This window comes from Amblyomma mixtum, chromosome 6 (genome assembly GCF_055824585.1).
Source record: "Amblyomma mixtum isolate Tamu chromosome 6, ASM5582458v1, whole genome shotgun sequence".
Lineage (NCBI taxonomy): Eukaryota > Metazoa > Arthropoda > Arachnida > Ixodida > Ixodidae > Amblyomma > Amblyomma mixtum.
Window position 1 is genome coordinate 101,161,285 of NC_143017.1, and position 20,444 is coordinate 101,181,728.

Below are 20,444 nucleotides of genomic sequence, written 5' to 3' on the forward strand. Positions count from 1 at the left end.
CGCATTTATTTAGGCAGTCTTCCTTTCCCTCACACCCGAAGTTCTTCTCTGCACCAAGCCTGTGACTGCCTGATATTTTTGGAGACAATTTCCCCGGTGAATAATGTGTCCTGTCACCTGAGATACGCAGCATGGCAAAGCGTCTACAACACTGGTGATATGGCACTAAGTGGTTCTTCCTAGCGCTGCAGTAAAAAAGGGGAAGGTCCTGATATTAAGGGGACACTGATGAAAGCTAAAGTTGGCCTGTATCGAAACCCCGTTGTAATCACTAAAAACCACTAAAACTCAACTGTTATATGCTAGAAAAGAGCAAGAGACAAAATGCACTTGTCGTCATCACCGACCGATCTAGCATGTAAAATTCTTTCGTCGACAACAATATTTGGGCGCTGATCAACGACGCTGCGCTTACTGTTACTACTCTTATGATTCCTTCACCAAATCTTTTCGGTGATAGATGCGTCCTTCGCGGCCAGAAAAACGTCGGCATATTCAGAAATGGCCAGATATCAATTTTTATTGAGAAGACTTATTGGATGAAGCTGTCCTCAGTGATCCTCTAAATGTAAACTCCTCTTGTATATATCAAAACTGTACTCACGCACGAAGTCGTTTACACTAATATGATATTCTCGACATGTCTGTATTGCAGAACTAATGAGAAAGTGTGTCATGCGTCTTACTTGCCATTCACATCATCCCGGCATATTTTTAAATGTTATACCAAGAACAAGCAAACGGTAACAGTGTACCTGGAAAATATACAGTGTGTTTTTGTCCACAAGCTGGATGCGCTTAGGATTCATATTTTACGCCCCTTTATATCGCGACGCGTGGTCAGTGTTCCGTCTTTTACGACCTTCTATGTACGCACAATTGCTGTAAATAACTTTGTATTTGCACCGATGTCTGCTTTGCAACCATTTATCTTCGACTTTAAACAACTGTGCTATGAAATTACATTACATAAAGACGGCGAAATCAGTTCTGTTTTTCATTTGGCAAACAGTGAAAAAAAAATTAAGTCTTACAGCTCGACAGCATCAACAGTAACCAGGGCTGTTATGATCGCGCTCATGCTAAAGTAAAAAAATAAATAAATAACATGTGGTCCTCCACTACTGGCAGTTGCGTTTCGTTTAAAACGATGGAAAGGCTTACGGCTCAAAAAGTAGCTTAGTTATGAAAGCTGCTGTCGTCAAAGGATGCTGCCAAAAAAAAAAGGAGCTTTTCGCGGGGACCAATTGCGCTCGAAATATGCCTATCTTCTACTGCTTTCCGACTTGGTTCTGAAGCTGAATCAAACAGTCAATCAAGAGCGGTCACAAAAAAAAGGCTTTTTTTCCAATTTGTTGTGGTCACAACGGCAGCTTTATAACAGAAAAACATATTGTCACGCCTTCTTTCTTAGACTGCTCAAAAGTTGTAGAAGAATCAAATTTAACGCCGCTATAAGGCAGTGTAAGTGGCTCATTGGGAGCTGACATCTTTAAAACATAATAGCAGATATGTTTTCGCAAAAATTGAATACGGACCAAAATTTATCTCGGGTGGTGCTATGAAAAACGAGTAACTATTTCTGTTTGCACTGTAGCCAGTAAATAGCACTTGATGTAATATGTAGACATAATGCACAATGGCAACCATGGTCAAGTCATCGTAACGTGAGCAAGTGTGAACGTACTTTAAATCTACAAAGTGTCACCGTGTCTAGTTCATGATTGCGCGATTGAAAGTAAATGCGTCCTTTAATCAACACATATCACTTTCGCTCCAACCTCGTCAACTTCCACTGCGAACTTTTCGTGCACGCATGGTGACCATTCTAGATTTCTTTATCGTGCAACGCGCACTGCACATAAGCCGCTTATCTCCGCACTGCGGTCGTTACTACGACCACTTCGGATTACGTGACTTTTGTAAATAAAGGAAAACGTGTTTGTGTGGTACTTGCAAATTGTTGTTCCTGAGCGAAAATATACATGTGCTCTTTGCAAAGCTCAGGCCGTATGACGACCTTTAAGTGGTATAATGTTAAATCTTATAAGTTGCCAGGGTACTCGGATATTTACAGCAGCCCTTAAATGTAGTCTGAGCTATACTTAAAATTACATTATGTTATCAATGTTACCATCAAATACAGTACAAAGACCTCAACGTTGAACAGATAGGACGGAAGGTAAACTGCATCCAATAAGCAACCCACTTCTTGAATTCGTTAATGCGTGTTTTAGGCCTCTTTAGGCTGTAATAATGCTCGCAAGAAATCATTTCTATGGAATCTATTTCCTCATTTGTCACACGGGTTCTAATTCATTAAACGAGCAATAATAACTGGAATACGTGAGGGCTGTAAGGCTATTCATTATAAGAAGCTGCTACTAATGTACTATCGCGCTCAATATGAGTTGCAACGCGCGGTCATCGACCGGGGCTCGTTCCGTGGTGTGCCTCCTCCAAACAGACGCTCGGAATTCTGGGGGAAACTGCTGTTCCAGGAAACAACAGCACCCCCGCTCAGGAAAAAGTTTCTCCCAGAATTCCGAGCGACTGTTTGGAGGAGGCACACCACGGAACGAGCCTCGGTCGATGACCGCGCGTTGCAACTCATATTGAGCGCGATAGTACATCACTCAGGAATATCAGTGTCACACATATCTCTTATGTAATAACTTTTATTCTCTACAACCACTTATCATATGTAACGCTATATGGGCTAACTATAGTCGCCAGTTCCTAAAGCGCTAGTCCTTCTGTATCTCGACGTTCTAGATGACGATAGTAAATTTTCTAGCGTGAGCGCACAAAACATAAAAAAATTGGCCCCACTCTGGAAAGTTCGTGCGGGTGTTCCTTCTTCTTAATACGCGACTTTGTGACGGCTCACTGTTTTTCAGTGTACGTGTATCCCTACCGAAAAACACGACAGAAAATTTGCTGTTGTAAAATATTTTCCCGTAGTATTTTGGGACATGAGAACAGAATTTCTTGGAGTAACAACAGAATTTTCTCTTTTATTCAACAGTCTTCTGTCGTAATGGCATAGCCAGCTATGTCGCCGCAACAGACAACTTCGCGATATTAAAGAAAAATTTACCGCACCGAAAGGACGACAAACATTTCTGTTGTATTTTAGGGCCTACTCGGTCGTATGTTTCGACCTTTCGCGTGCTCTTACTTCTTGCAGTCCAGGTCGTTTGAAATTTATTTCTTTGGCATTGAGTTTCGTCTGACCATCACGCCCTTTAAAAGCCACACATTGTGGTACTTATTCTTGATGGGTATGCGAAAAGCATCCTCATCACTCTTGTCTAACTTTTTCAAAGCAAAAACCCTGTTGCATCCATGAAAAACAGCTGCTGCATTGTGTATGGAATTAATTGTACTGTTTACGAATAGAAAATGCATTCGTTCATTCCGCACGTTTATGACAGTTCTCCGCTATTCTAGAAACTGAATAAAAGTAGCGCTTTCATCAAGCGCTATGAGAAAAGCGAAATAATTTAACTGATTAACTTAAAAGCGGCGACATAAAGCACTATATAGTCATTTTTGTTATGACGTATTCGCAGCCCATGTTACAAGCGCAAATAAGCGTTTAAACGTGCGCAAAACGAAATGTAGGTGGTGGGGCATACAACGCCCGTTAAAGCGCGTTTGTCCTCGCTTTATTTTTAGGTCGAACATTTTGGGGACCGTTCCCTGTCTTTGCATTTTCACCACAATCACCTAGCAGGTTAGAACCCTAGAGGGCATTACATTTTCGCTGTCTGAAACTGGTCCTCTTTTCTTCTTCTAGTCCATCTTTTGAGTTGTCACGAGCATGCGGCTGTTATTTTGTCTTCTAATCTGTATCAATGGTTTGCCAGCTGCTGTGACTGCAGTGAGAAGCGTGGTTAAGTCCCCAAGGTTCATTATGGTGGCACCGTGAATTTTATTCTGGCGCAGGCTTTCTGACGTGCTCTTTGTTCGCACGCATCACTTCAATAAATAGTCATTGGAGTATTTACAACCTAAAAAACCGTGCTTCAATCTCGTTACTTCGAGCACTATATGCAACTACGTAAAAGCACCCTTTTCTGGGGCTGTGTCTCTCTATAATTGTTGGGTAGTCATAAAGGAATGAAGTGGTTTGGAGATCACCCTCAAAGGCATCGAATTATTGGTCTTCGGGACATGAAGTCTATGGCGTTTATTGACCAATGTTAACTGTTCTGCTCTAAAGAAGCCGGTTGAAATCATGTCGCAGCAAGTTGTCGCAGCAACTCATCAGCATATAGTGTTTTATTTAGAAATATTGAGAAAAAAAGTTGACGCTTGAAGGACGTGGTTTGAATTAATGAATAATAATAGCCATCATTTTAATCAGCAGAGCACATCTTGGGAGCAACATTTCTCTGAAACTTCCTAGAACACAGGGTATTTTACTATATATCTTCACTGCAACGTTTGCTGTATGTGCCGGGTAGTTCTAGAATCTCGTAAAAGATCACCCTTTTCTTGCCTGGTCCTAAAGGTTTCTTCGCTATGAAAAACCACCTATGTCCTTATTGTTATTGTTATAGTAATATTCTGTTCTATGAAGTGTGTTTGACTTACTCTTCCCTCCTTGACTCTTGAGTTCATTGCTTTGAGTACAAACACTTTCCATTCATCCTGAGTTGTACGATGCACTTGCTTTTCTCATATGACTAGTTTTTTTAGAATTCATTGTTGCTCTAGGCGCTGGGCACACTCCTCTCACCAAAGTGGTATCCTGTCTATTTTAAAATTTTATGACCCTTTTTTGTGGTGGCCACGTAGGCAAAAAAAAATGGAACGCACAGAAAATTTAGTCTTTTACGGCAGCTTCCGGCAGGACTGTAGCTTGGCCCAGCCCCACAGTCGAAAATAATGCGTGTTTTCCTTGTGAATAGAAAGAAAATATTGTCAGAGAGGACAACTCCGTCCAGTTTCTTTTTTTCTTTCGTAAAAATCAACCGTTTAGCTGCTTTCTTGTTATCCTGATGTTTGCCCGAGACAAAAATGTGCAATTGCAAGTTGTTGTGAGAATTGGATTCATAAATGGGCCATTTTTGCCCCCTCCCCCCTTTATTCAAACACCCGACGTAAGACTGAGTGGAACTTCTCGTTTGGGAGCGGTTGCTAGTGTTGCCTAGCCCCAGGGCGTATAATACGACCTTCAGAAGCGGAAACTTCACAGAACCATAGATTTCAGTTACTTCCAGTCTGTATTTCTCAACGTGTTTAGCAACCTTTTTTGTCTTGCAACTTAACGTCATGAAGCTTCACCTGCTTGTGTGTCAGCATGTGCATCGCTTTTGGTTCACGCTGTTCTGCTGGTGTGTGTTCTGGGAGGTCATGGCTCGCAAGCTATATTTAGCGCCCTTTTAGCCTGACCTCCCCCCAACATTCTTCTGTTGCGGATTAAATTTCAGAATTTCTCTCGCACATCCACCATCCATTTCGTTTCTGTAAAAATAACATACTCGGTTATCTCGAGCTGGGCTATAAACAGCAACTTCTGCTGCCGACATTTATTTCGAATGCAGTAAGAAAAGCTGCCGCTATTCAGTATTTGCACCACACAGCGTGCAAAGTAAAAAATGTTTTATCTCCTGTTCTGCAATAAACGCCCACCACTGAAAACAGCAAATACACGCTCCCGTTTCGGAGCATTGCGAGCGCAATGTGTATTGTGGGTTTCTTTGAAATTGTAAAGCCTCGGACAATAAAACTATTTTTTCTACTTGGTTCAACCATAGTTTCGTTCGTATTCAATGGATTTGCCACGCGCGCGTAAAGCGTTGTCTGAGTTCCTTTGAGCTCTAACGAAAACATCCGTTTTTGACATGTAAGAGAGCTCGAATGCATTAGCCTGCACGCAAGGTTCAATAAACTGCAAACGCACGCTGCGTCTTTTGCAACGCGATCTATTCGTATGGAAAACTATTTCAAGCCGAATAGATTTGCACTGATGGTGGCTACTCTAAGAGTCAGAAGGGAACTCTGGACACATTAACCTGCCTTTTCGGTGGAATGAGAATTTAGCTAGACACCGAAAACTGCCTACCTTGCTCTCCAGTGCCTCCTGAGTGACGGAAGGAAGCTTAAGGCAGCGGATGTGGAGACCGCTAACGGTACTTAATAGCGCCTCTTGGCCCCTAACATGCGGATCTAAAGCACTCGCATTCAAACGAGGATGGCTCCTTTTAGGATCCTTTAGGCAGTACACGTCATGGTCTAGTCCATGAGGAAGGATACCAACGGGAAAAATATCATAAAATGTTCCTAAGTTCTGCCTGTCCTCAAAACCAATGATCCTACAAGAGAAGGACAAATATCTTTCGAAAATTATCAACCTGAGGCATAACAGCCACTGAAGAGCCACAAGACGTACATAAAATTTTGGACACTGCTTTCTGTGCGTGTCTTGCTAATGTGAACGAGGTTCTTACCCTTAGTTATGTCTCAGGTACGTAACGAACTGGCCCAAAGGAAGGTTTGCTGAAAAATACCCCTTTCATTCAGTGAAAGAAACGATAAACAATTTAGTGCCTTCTAGTTAAGCGCCACTTCAAGCCAAATAGCTTTATAATTTGGCGCGCCACTAAAGCTTGGCAATTTTCTTTGTTCTGTAGAAAGTTTTCCAGAACAAAGTTCGTGATTGAACAGTTGGTCGGCGAGCCCGCAATACGGTTTTTAAGGAAAGGAAATGGCTTTGTAGCTGTCTGACGTCTTGGCGGACGCCCGAACCGCGGCGCTAGGGGACGGAATAAAGGAGCGAGTGAAAGAAGAAAAGGAGAGGCACCATACTGGATGGCTCCGGGATAAATTTCGGCCACTTGGCGATATTTAACGGGCACTGATATCGCACAGCACACGTGGTGCGCCTTATGCATTTTGCCTGCATTTGAACGCGGCCTCCGCTGCCGGGTTCGAACCCGGGAACTCTGTCTCAGTAGCCGAGCGCTCTAGCCATTGCGCCCCCGCGGCGGTATGATGGATGTAAATTTCAAAACGCTTCTGTACAAGAAATGTAGTGCTGTTTATTAAAGGACGTGCTGTGCATATTAACTCGAAACCTTTCCATAATCAGGCTTACATAACCTAGATGTACTGTTGGAGAGTAGGAATTATTTGCCCTTTAAGACGTGCAAAATATTGAAGAGTGAGTGGGCTCAGATAACAGAAGAGGACATATAAACGAAAGCAATCTGAACAGTAATGCATAAAGATGCATTGGCGCGAGCATTAATATTCTTCATCTCAAAATCTAACATTCATGCGAAAATTTTTCCTTACCTTACTTAAATATAGAATAGGAACGATGGAACTTATCGCGTTTAGAATTCCACCTCACGCTTTGAAGGCTCAAAGGCTGCTTGGCGTTATCCTGGCAAAATGCCCTGAAATAAAGCAGAGCGCATAGTAAGGCCACATGTGTGCTAAGAAAATGCGCTAATAAACTATCGCATGCAATATAAATCAATTTTTGATCCCAATTTTCAGTTTATTTCAGGTAGAATGTTGGACTCGCAGGTGCCGGAAAGAATTGTCGATTTTCACGCCATCCTCGCTGCAGTCTGTCCCTTTAGGAATCCACTTCTCTTTTAAAGCCTAATTCTACCTCTAACTAGTAATCAGCTTTTTTTAATAAAACGCAGCTTGCTTTTAATTCAGGCCCTGCTGCATCTAACTACTTGTGAAGAGAGTAAAAGAGAAACTCGCTGTACAAAAGGTTACGTCAACGTACGGTTAAGCATGAGTGAAGTGTCTTTTTCTACGTCTTTTATATTTTCTACGTCTTTTGTACCTCGCAGAATTCGCCGACAACGTCACAAACCTTACGGAGGAGTTCAACGAGAGCCAGCTCATCCCTCCGGCCGACAAGGTTCCCATGCTGGTGAACCTGACCAACCGGGGCCCACCGATCGAGTTCGCCCTGCCTCTTCTCGGGTACACCATGCCGGCGCTGCTCGTGGTGACCATCATCGCCAACACGTTTGTCGTGGTCGTGCTCGCGCAGCGCCACATGCGGACGCCCACAAACATCGTCCTGTTGGGAATGGCCGTCTGCGACATGATGACGCTCCTCATCCCTTCTCCGTGGTTCTTCTACATATACACCCTCGGCAACTACGCCACCGTGCTGGGCCCGTCGTCCACGTGCTACGCCTACAACAGCATGAACGAAGTGATCCCGAACGCTTTTCACACGGCCTCCGTCTGGCTGACGCTGGTGCTGGCCGGGCAGCGCTACTTCTACGTCTGCCACCCGACGACGGCGGTCACCTGGTGCACCGTGCCGCGCGTGCTCCGCACCGTGTGCTGGGTGGGTTTCGTGGCGTTTGCGCACCAGCTGCCACGCTTCCTCGACACGGTGTTCGTGGACGTGCGGTTCAGGTGGCAGGGCGAAGTGCACTACGGTTGCCAGATGCTGGTCGCCGACTGGGTCACGCAGATCTTTACCGCCAAGGTGTACTTCATCGCCTACTACGCCTTCAAGGTCATCTTCGTCAATATAGGGCCATGCACGGTGCTCGTGGTGCTCAACATCCTGCTGTTTCGGGCCCTCAAGCGCGCCCAGGAGAAGCGCGCCAAGCTTCTCAAGGAGAACCGCAAGAGCGAGTGCAAAAAGCTCCGCGACAGCAACTGCACCACCATGATGCTCATCGTGGTGGTCACCGTGTTCCTGGCCGTGGAGATCCCGCTCGCCGTGACCATTGTGCTGCACGTGCTCATCAACGCATTCCGGGTGCAGCTCGTCTCGTACTACGTCCTCAACATAACGCTCCTATTCACCAACTTTTTCCTCATGCTGAGCTACCCGGTGAACTTCGCCATCTATTGCGGCATGAGCAAGCAGTTCCGCAAGACGTTCAAGGATCTCTTCATTATGGGCACGTTCGTCAACAAGGCCCAGGGTTCGTCGCGTTACTCGCTGGTCAACGGGCCCCGCACGGTGACGAATGAGACCATTCTGTGAGGCGAACGTCGATGTCAGCCGTTGTCACCAAGTATGGCGCGATAAGAGTGCATTCTCGCGCGGTGTCCGTGACTTTTTATTGCAAATTGTTTACTCCTCTCTTTCTGTTGTTCCACAAGCGTGGCCACCTTATTTCTCTCGGTACTGTGCCGTGAGGCCAGGTGAAAGACAGGTGCTAAAAGGCAGAAGCTGCACGGAACAAGATAACTTTTATTTGCTTTAGACCGTACGTTTGTATCTAACGCCGGTAATTTTTCTGTCGGAATCCAAATGGGATTGCAATTGCTGTTCTGCTTCTCAATGCCTCAAAGAAAGAAGCCATTTTTAACGGCCAAAGCGACACGTTCGTTTTATGCAGTTGCTTTTCTTTAAAGCATGTTTTTTGCACCACATCGCCAAGCTGTTGACTTAAGTACTCAGATTATCGCCAGGTTCAACTACCTCTAATCAATAAAACAGGGCAAAATGAATAAAGGGATGGTTTTGGCAGGCGATGTTCAAATTCGCTTTTTCGTTTCAGCAAGAGCACAATACTTATCTTACGCGCAAATTTCTAACCACGTTTTCCGGAATAAAACTTCAAACACTCAGTTCTTACCTTGAAAATTATTTAATATACATGTTTAGTTAGGCTTAAATCTTCGTTCAGGGTATGCCTAAGAAACGTACCTTATGAAACTCTCTTGTTCTGCAAAGTGCACGCGCTACCTTTGAACAGCAACAAAATGTGCCACATATATAATCCCAAACATCTATTTTTGAGAATTTAGCTGTCAAGTAGGTCGATGGCACTACTTCAGCCCTTCATTGCACGGTAGGGTACCACGTGAAACCCTACTTTTTGAGCCTTACAAAGTTTCCCAGATTACACCTTGTTCGTAAACCCACTCAGCAACATTTCCACTTGCTTGTTACTGCTGTTAGCACCGGACATGACCTGTAGACGACAGACATCAGCTTTCAGCCAGGGGCGTAATTCTGAAGGCATAGTTACTGCTGTGTCTTTTTCTCAAAATTTCATACTTCTTCCTAGTATTCATTGACTTAAAACTATCAGGGCATTCCACATCACCTACTCTGGAACGTTAACTTGCCTGTATTAGCGCGCAGCACCTGTCCCGTGCAGGATGACCTGCGCATTCGCTCAAATGTACAGTTTATTGGTCGGGAACCCTTGTGCCCGGCCATACTAGATGTTTAAAGTGGATACGCGTGGTATGTCTAATGTTTGATGTTGAAAACCAGTGTTCAACGTGCATACAAATATCCTTACTCCGACCAAAGAGGGCATGGCATATCATTACCTATTGTGAAACCCTTGTGAGAAGAAACGTCTTGATATTACTTGTTGCCATTGCTTTTGTTCTGCGTATTTCACACAAAAGCCGCACCGCACTTGTCAAGTTTTGGCTTCAGCGTGCTTAAAGCTTCTTGGTGGACGCTAGTCCGTCAGTGGGCCGCTTGTTGATTCAGTAAAGAATAGTTTAAGCCACTTCACCTCCCTCCAGTAGACCTACCTTATTACTGTAAAACGCATCATTGAAAAACATCGGGACAAGCTCTCTACTTCCCTTGGCTCATCCTCTGTGGCGCATGGTTTTGAACGTCTAAAAATAGCACGGTCACATCGTCCGTGACGTAAGCAAGAAAAGGATTAACCGAGTTGTCGCAGAACCGAACGTGATAGACCGCCAGGTTTAGCGGGGCTGGCTTGGCGCTGCACCGAATTCCTGGCAATAGTCTGCGGATATTATCTCTGCTTCTCGTCTACGAACTGCGCGTTTACACAAGACTGTAGGCGAAAAATTGCGCCACTTATTTTTTGCCTCTTTCGTATTGTAACGACAAAGGGTTAAGCCCCTGTACAAAATGCCAACCTAATAATTCCACGAAAGGTCTCAAATGTTTGCGGCGCGACATTTGTTTGTCGCCCTGTGTAGCCGGGAGCCTCTCATAGCCTTCATAAAAAGTGATAAGACACTGCTTTCAAGGGTTCTTCTAAGCATCCGAATCTCATAAGTATCTGTCTTCACCAAGTGTTGTTGTGTTGTTGATGTGTCTATGAAAGAAAAAGGGAAGAGAATGTGTGGCGAAGTTGGCCAATGCGCTTGTACAATAGAAGCCATGCTGTTCAGACAGAGAGAGAGAGAGCTGTACTGTATTATAAGCATGGTACTAATAAAGCATTATTTGTTCATTCCTTCGAAAGCTTGTCTTGGATCACTGCTGCTGCTTCTCTGCATGGCTTACTGTCCTTCCGTGGGCGTTACATGCAAGCCAGTCCCAAGTGCACCTTCAGCTGGCAGTTGGGTCCTGGACCTTGCAGCTTGTAGAATTGATCGGTATCGAACGTGTGATACCGCTGAGCAGCTGAGCCAACTACTGCCACTGCACGCAAAGATGGCAGTTTAAGACGCGGAGAGTGAGGCTGCTTGCCAAGTTCGCAAACTTTTCGAAGTGATTTGGGATATTGTCAGATTTGTTAAAATGAGGTGTCAAGTTGAACAAGAGTTCAATTAAATGCAATCAAGCGTAACTGTATGGACTTGGGCGGATGCAAATGAGTAATAGCTCCCTTATTATAAGCTTCAAACGGATACTCGTTCGAGCTTGAGCTGCAGGTGCAAGTGGCCGTGTGCGGTTGGACTGTAACTCACACGAATGAAAGTTGATGAAGACGTGGCTTCCCAACCACAGCGTGAAAGGTTCTCAGTTTAACAGGCGGAGAAAATGGATTCGGCTCTGGCCAAGTGTCCTCAATAAGCGGCAAGTAAAACTGATCTGTTCCCGCCGCCGCGGGGTCGAATCCGGCCCAGGGCCATAAATATGTTTTTTTTTCCGCTGCATGCTCTGTTCTACATACATAGAAGGCAAGGTTTTCGTTCACATAACTGTTCTAATGCTAACGCATTATTTATAGTTATGGCCTTCCTTTGCTGGGCTCCTGTTTGTAGGTCCATTTCTTAAGACAGCCATCGCATCTCCATGAAGCTTAAACGCATTACCACCGCTGTGCACTAAGGTATATAATCGTATTTACGAACAGCAGACGATCAAATTTAAAGTCTATTCTGCCCCAAGGCGTCTATCGTAGTATAAGTAAGAAACCTGTCCATCACACATGAGCCATTAGTTGCGCATAAGGCAATGTGCGGAACCGGTTCAGCAGCTGAAGCACTGAAGACATCAGCGGCGCGGAGGATTTAAAGCAAAGAGAGTTGCAGGATAGGAACTCTGCCATGCAAGCTGGACGATGCTGGTATTTTACGTACGACATTGAACATCTCTTGTTGGAACCTTTCCATACGCAGCAATAATGAAAAAAAAAAGTGTTTCTTTGTAGACGTTGTCTCAGATACGTTAACGGTCTGTGTTTTAAAAAGGAAGATAACCTTTGGCTTCAAACTACCCAGTGCTGCAGCGCTGTTACAAAGAGAAACTGCTCTCTCTGCTGCCGCTTCAGCTTTATGCAGCGACGTTTTTTTCTTTCTATTCCGCTTGTACTTGTTCTTTTCGACTTTGTGCAGTACTCTCCCGCCGTGCATCCGCGCTCCTACGCATTATGCTGATCTGCATGCAACCAACATTTTCTGTCTCTCGCACTTTCCTTGTTCATCGCCTACTTGTTAGTTTTGCACGACATTTTACTCCTCCCCTCTTACGTGCTTCCCTCGCTTGGGTCGTTCATCTGTGTCTCTTCTCCATTTATTTTGTACTCGTTTCTCTCTTCAATTATTCAAATCAATGCCTCGTTCTTCTTCCTGCCCTTTGTTCTTCCCTCTTTTGATTGTCCCTTGGGGACCCCTAAACACCCACCAGTCTTTCCATCCTGCCCTTCTATTTGTTTTCTCTTCATCGCCTGGCAGTTTTTCAGGGAAACCAGACAAGGCTACGCTTCCTGGCTGTGCTTAACCGTTGTTATCGGCGTGGCAACGCGAACGAGTGTGAGTGACAATGACAGAGGCTTATTGGTGGAACGCTGTCATTACTATATGGAAGGTACTGCGCAGCACGCCGATTGGCTCTACCCTTGTTCTGCTCTTTTTGCTAACACGCCCGACACCCGCCTTGAATGAAAGGATAGGCGAGCGTAATACTTGACAGTCTGCGACCCACATTCACACGCGGAGTCACGTTTGACCCAATCATGTTGTGCTTGTGTAGGCGCCGCTTGCGGCTGAAATCCGTCTGCATTACAAAAGCCTACAGCGCACGACCACACACGGAAAGAATAGATATGGCGCACGCCGACTTTCAACAGTCTATTTCGTACCTCGGAACAGAATGTTGGTACGCCGACTTTCACCAGTCTATTTCGTACCTCGGAACAGAATGTTGGTACGCCGACTTTCACCAGTCTATTTCGTACCTCGGAACAGAATGTTGGTACGCCGACTTTCACCAGTCTATTTCGTACCTCGGAACAGAATATTGGCACCGCCTTTCTCAAAAGTAACCAGGCAGGTGCAAACGACCCAGGAGCGTGAGCGCTGTCGTAAACTGGCATTGTGCTCTCCGGTGCTTGATGGAAAGCGCTTGCGCTGAGATTAGCGCAGATTACGTTGATTTGCACACTCACTGCGCTCGCTGCGTAGATGCTGCGTGGTGTTTAGCCCACGCAAAGATCGTGAGAATGCAAAGCAACGTCATCAGTGATAATCTCGGAGCAAGCGCTCGGCAGCAAGTTCCGCCAAATGCAATTCCACCTCACTTCCACGCTCTCGCTCCTACAGGCCCTTTGCGCCTGCCTGGTTACTTTTCACAAAGAAGATACATCACGGTCAACATCGCAAGAGCGCAGCAAGTGCTCATATGTTCCATGTCTTTTCTTTCCTTTCGTTGTCCTCTGGTGCTCTGAATGTCTCCGTCATGACAAACCAACAAGTCAGAAGTGCCATGTTAGTCACCGCCTTACTGCATGGGAATCAATGGCATGCCTTTACAATAGACGACATTTACGCGATGATGAACTTCGAGCCAGAATGAACGCTCTCTATCCAGACTCCACACATGCAGGGTCGCCTCCTTCATTTGGTACCTCCGCCATTCCACAAACCCACCATCCAAATGATTTAGGCGCTATAACTGGAATCGATATTTCGCACCACCTCCGCTTAAATGGGCGTCACCACAAAGGTAAACTAAAGACTCATACTATCTCCTCATCGACATTGGTAAACTAAAAACACGCCTGGCAGAAACGAAGAAACGCCGAAGAACGAAGAAGAAGCGGCCTTTCTGGCGTTATAGCTTTTCTTTTCTCTGCGTGCAGTCCGCAGCACAAATACGTTCAAGCGGAACCGGAACTCTTCATTTAACGGCTAAGTTAGGAACATAAGAGGGATTTTTACTATTTGCACAACTCGCATACAATGAGGCTAAATCCTTGTGTCATATCGCGTACTCTAAGCACGTGGCCATGTAACGAATTTTACGGCTGGGTTTTCACATTTCTTCACCCTCATATTTTTCTTTGTCCTTTCACACCAAGGAAAACTGACTGTCTCCAACTGCGCAACTTTCAAAGCTACGTTCGGCCACAAGGAAATGGATTCAAACAGTTCCCGCATTGCAGCAACCGTGATCTCCCCAGTTACCGCAGCAGAAAAAAATCCCCACCCCACCCCACCTCCTAACGCTGATAGTTAAAAGCGGCGATTCACGTATTTTTCCAGACCAAAACATCATTGTAAGAGACATTTTACCATTTGCTCAAACCTTAAGTAAAGACAGAGCCAATGCGCGCCATGCCTAAGCACATGCCGTGCGAACCTGACTACGATTCACCAGCGGTTCTCTGAAATGAAAAGCTCCTAATATTTGCTTTGTGATGAAAGCAGCCCTGTCAAACACTAAGTCTGCAAATGTTCCATTCTGAAAGCCTCGCGTTTCATCGCTTATGTACAGCCCTCTATCGGAAGTACACAACCCAAAGGGTTCTTCCGTCAGGCTTGCATGAATTATGCATCCTCAGCGACCGCAACCTCTCTGAACCAGAATTTCTTGGCGTCCTCAATCCTCCTAAGCTTTGGACTGCTAGATGTGCTAGGGAGCACCGTTAAAGAGCCTAGAAGCAAACCCCTTGGGCTCTATGCTTTTGACAGGGGCTGTACGCTGCAATGGGTTTCAAATACTTGAAACTACAAAATGCTTTTCAGCGTCGACTGCTCTTTTTTTATTATCTTAGCTTTGTCTTTTAAAAGTCCTGTATTTAGCTTTGTTATCGACATGAGCAGCCACTAACGTTCCCGAGTATCAGAGCTGTCCCTAATTACTTATTTATTCGTTACCCGTTGATTTATTTTCTTATTCCAAGCGAAGAATCTGACCTGTCTAAACTGCCAGCAACGACCTAATTCCGGCTTTCATTTCTATGTACAATCGTGGGCAAAACTAAGAGCCCCCAACATTGTCTTCCGAAGCTTGGCGCTCTGCACGGGTACGCCGCATGACGAAGACGAAGCCCTCTTGCTGGCAAGATTGGCCTAGTGCGCCGGCCCGCATAGCAGGAGGGCTTCGTCAGGTGGAGCCCACAAGCAGAGCGGCAAGCTAGGGAAGATGATGAGAGGAGCTCTTAGTTCTGCCCACGAACTCACAGTGCTTCAGAAGCCTTTCCGCAACTGCAGTGCTGTTTCTTCTTTCTTCCGATTAGCTGTGAAAGACATCAGAAATGGCTGCTTATTTTAGCAGTCTATTTCAGTTGTTCCTTGTCTTCTCTTGTTTCGTAAAAGACACATGTCGCCTACCGGATACATAACCCCGTCCTTCCGCGAAAACTCAAACTAATAACTTTATTGTTTTCTTAAAGTGCTAAAGGCACAGTACAAGGGAGGCTTGAAAGAGCAACAATAACACATATGCACTTAGGTGCGAAATATTATTTAGCGTAAAGGTTTAACTACCTGTGAAGCGACCAGAGAGCTAATTACCGTAAAGTAGGGGTAATCATAGAATACCTGAACTTTCTGGAGGAAACCGAGCTTAACATTTTCGAGGGGAATTTCGCGGTGATGTTGGGCATTTATTGGTGCGGTGTGCTCGGCCCTGCAATATCGCAACTCAGCGCTGGTTCCGGAAATTACGCTCAACGCCTCGGCTCTTAAAGCGAATGCCCTACGTTCTGATGGCGCATGAAAGCGGGCCATGGCAGAAATAAAAGAAGGCACGCCCGGAATGGCTTTTCCTCGCCGGGCACGCTCCACTCAGCTAGGGCCATCAGTAAAGTGAAGCTCTCACCTGCTCCTCACTTAGCACCTTAGTGAGCCATTTCGAGCTGTTCGCCAGCCTTCATCGTATCACGCCCAACAGCTGCTTGCCTTTCCTACACGTGCATGGACCCGCTCTATATGAGCGATGCACTGAGGACTGCACAATGAGCCGGATAACTGCGAGGCGTTCCTCAGCGCGCTCTAAATTAGAAGGTTCATTACGACTAATGAGCGTCGGACCGGCCGCCGGACTTGTGCGACAACGGGGGCGCGACGGGGTGCGGCACTCTTCCGGCGCAGAGGCTAGGAAGACGGGCAACCGGTAAGAACCGCTGCGTCGGCACGAGTTGAGACATGCGCCAGAGGTGCGCCGGAGTTGGCTGTCTGCAGGCGCTCAGTTGCCCGGGAGATGGGTGGCACGTTTTATCTGGAACTTGTCTGCATCACTCTCTGCGCTGCCACTCAGTGAACTGGGAGGGGAGGTAGCGGGGCGTCACCTCGCGGAAACTCCCGCGAGAGGTGTACGCGAGGCACAAGTTCCAGGAGATGATTGTTCCTGTAAGAACGGTGTGAGTCCAAGCGGCACGCGGCTTCTCAGAGGTATGCAGTTATACGTATACTTTGTGCTCGCTATGTTTGCGAAGACGACCCGTAATGATTATCTTCCAGGTTTTCTTGTCTGCTTCATTCCTCCAAACATAGCAATAAATGTAGTTTAAATGCGCAATTTGATAAACCGTGTTTGGCGGGCCGACTACTGTGTGCTGCCAACGTTTGTCAGAGAGTTAACAAGCCAAGCCTCGCAAATAGTGCAACACTTTTCGTTTCTTTACTTTTTCATGGCATTTATGCATGCGAACAGCAAATTTTAATATTTTAAACTGCAGTGCTTGCAGAAATAGAACAAAAATTTGGGGGACACTTACGTTCTGCCATTGACCGCATGAGGCGACACCGTTAGTAGGTCCCATCAGTGGTTCCCTTGCCCACGCAGAGAACGCTGTTTCCGCTTTCACAATCACAATCATTATTGGAAATACCACGACATATATATGAAGCCTTGCTTCTACCAAGCAGTACCAAAATGCCTGCGTGTCCGAGCGGTAGCGTGTCTGCCTCGCGACCGAAGGCTCAGATGTTCGGATTGTAGGATGGGGGTTGTGACTCAGCAGAACCTAGGTCGTTCTGCAACGTTCAGCAAAGGTTCAGCCAAACGTTCGGGCTGCGAGCGAGCTTCACACCTAAGGATCGTCGTCGTCTTTCACTACCACCGTTCATCACAGTGAGCGAGCGCGGCTGCTTCACTACAATTATCCCCCGGCGAAAAAGGAGGCATCCTGCCGACTTAGGGCGCACAGACGGTAGGCGGATCGTAGTACGGCTTGAGACGGTCAACGTGCACTGTTTCACGGCCACGACGGCGCGCATCTTGGGGCGGCGAAAGCGGTTCAATAATGTAGTTGACTGGAGAGGACTGGCAGACGACACGGTAGGGGCCGTGGTACACTACAGGATCATTAGTAATTACCCCGATTCTTTCTTGCGTGCAATTTATTTCTTTTATACACCTTGTGACGTTTGTGTAATGTGGCCAGCTTTTAATGAGCAGTTCTTTGGTATTTTAATCACATTTCAAGCTTGCCGATCCACGTGTGCCGTAGCCAGCTTTTCGACCAATGAGGATTTTTCGCCCGATTCCGGATTTTTCTGCTGAACTGGAGCGTTAACGCTGTAGCGGTAGAATATTTTGGGAGGAACACGGCCGGGCAGGGAAGCATGCAAATAAATACGCAGACACGAGTAAGTCTGTTACATTTAGACGACACACTGCAAGTGATCAGGTCCCGTAATCAATTGACAAAGACGAAAGCGCTAGGAAATGTTTACGTACACAGCCTCGACAGAGGAAATGGGCTATTCATAACAGCGTTATAGATTCTACTGTCACATCTTATGACGTCATAAATATTTTTGAAGGGAGTTTTCCTTTAGCAAGCAACAGATCGTGAAGGTGGAGAAAGAGCAATAACACCACAAAGTCGGGGAAATAAAACATCCTGCATAGCGTATAGGTCACTCTAAGTCTAGGAATATAGTAGGATGAAAGGTACAGGAGTAAGGGACCGCGATGCAACCGACTTGTGAGAAAAATGGGAAGCCACGAAAAAAAAGAAAGATGAGCATACATCCGTTACACCCCATTTTAGTGGCGTTTTGATTCAAGAGACTCCTGCAATAGTCTCACGAAATTACGCGTATTTTTCAAAGCGAAAGTGCTCAGTAGGCTAAGCAGTTTGCAGACTGAAACAGATAGCTCTCGCCACCAGCTTAACGATTGATTTGGGCGTTAACGAGCAAAGGTTGCATATACTAAGCAAAGAGAAACAACTGCTGTATGTTGCGGCACACAGCTGCTAGAACCCACACACCGATCGGTTTTCAAAATTTTCCTTCGGCTTTCATGAATGAAACCCATTTTGGCTGCAATCGTTTCCTTCATTAATGCTTCCTCGCGAGCTTGTAATTACCGCAGCTGCCGCTCTGCTGCTTGGCAATAGCGGGTTTAAAATTTCCACCTAATGATGCTAGTGAATGAGAGCGTGGCCGTAAGCACATCTGCGAAAATGCTGTCCAGAACATGTGCAATTTGTTTCTCTGCTTTCGGTGTTCTAAAATACAGCCTAACAGTTTCTTACACGGGATATTAATAAAGCTCAGTTGAGAGACTTAAAACAAAAAAAGGCCCGGGATGTTGCAATCTTTCTAACTGATATGTAACGTCTTTCGGACGTTGAAAAATGGGCGAAAAGCAATTCGAAACCCTGAAGGAGATGGATGGTCGGTTCACATAGCAGTGCGGTAGGATGCAACCTTGTAACAAAGAGAGACGAATGCACCTCAATGGAGGCCGTGCAGCCAATGTGGTCTCCCGGCCTTGTGGCTAGTCCCTTTTAACCTGGAGGCGTGACATCGCAGAGGGAAGGCGGGAAGAAGGGGCTTAGCCATCGATTAACAAATCAACCACAACATCAAGAGAAACAGCCGCATCTATTGAGGGAGCTCTTCCGCTTCGTTCTTTAGCTGTATGTAACTGAACTGAACCCTAAAGCTCAATTTGTACGTTGCCTCTAATTCTAGAAAGCGGCGGCCCCTTTCCGCATTAAAATTGAAAAGCATTGTCTGTTGACATGCTGCGAGCAATATGAGCATTAGTTTCAATCGTTATAGTTCCTTCTATGCCACGGGCAGAATTGATGTCTTCATACCTCATAAATCAGGAAAATACATTATTTCGACAAAATGGATACATATAACACATATAACATATTAACCAGACGAAGACAAGTCCCCTTGTCGAAACGTTGGCTCTAGCAACCTGAGGTTTTCCCCTCCCTTGTTCATTTTGTGATCGCCAAGGACCATCTACCACACCCTCTCTCTACATTAAATCTTTAGTTTTAGAAAGTCACTAACATGACAGAGAGCACCAGACAAACTATCTTTTTAGTACTTGTTACCCAGTATTAAGTGCTGTAATGACGAAACAGCTTTCTAGGACTTCTTACCTCTTTTTGTGTTTTCACAGGGCCCAGCTTATCACGTTCATTATTGCTTGCGACGCAACAAAACGCTCTGGAATTTTCACGATCACATGAAGCTTTTTCTACGACGCTCCAGGTTGTGGTCTGCGTCTTAATTTCGTTATCCCGAAAGCTCGCGCCGGGGTCTATAAAATGAGTTCGACCGAAAGCGACGACCGTTCTTACTTCAATGGCCGACTTGCTGCTATCTCCGCCACCAACTTGTTCTCTAGAAGTGGGCGTAGGTTTAGCAAAATAAAGTTATTTGAGGAAGCTTTCTCATATTTTCCTGACTACTGTCTGCGCTGCGTGACAATATTTCGTATGGTGGCGGTCAGATATTAATGCAAAAGCACTCATACGACCATCAGAGCGGAGCAGAAATCTTGCTTGTACATCTTGCATCTTGCTTCTGCATCGCATGTTGCCATAGCAACTGTGACGCCAAGCGGCAAGAATTTGACCTGGCCCATCCCTGAGATCTGACCTTGGCCGATTTGGACAGAAATCAATGTGCAATCATCATTTACATTTGCCGAAATGATGGCACTGTCTCTAAATTAGGTCAGGGTCATTTCCAAAAATATGGCCCGCACCACCTCCGAAATCTAATGCTGGACGATTTGGACCAAAATCAATGTCGACTCATAATTAATCATGTCC

At 45.6% G+C, this 20,444-nt stretch overlaps 1 protein-coding gene across 2 annotated transcripts in view; it reads left to right on the forward strand.

The window, feature by feature from the left end:
* The window catches only part of SPR (G protein-coupled sex peptide receptor), an 82,084-nt gene extending 71,456 nt beyond the window's left edge, over nt 1-10,628 (forward strand). For both annotated transcript variants that reach the window (XM_089550591.1, XM_089550594.1), the window contains one exon: nt 7,827-10,628. In XM_089550591.1, coding sequence (XP_089406717.1) covers nt 7,827-8,992 — 1,166 coding nt within the window. In that variant the 3' untranslated portion in view covers nt 8,993-10,628. The remainder of the gene's footprint in view (nt 1-7,826) is intronic.
* The last annotated feature ends 9,816 nt before the right edge of the window (nt 10,629-20,444 follow it).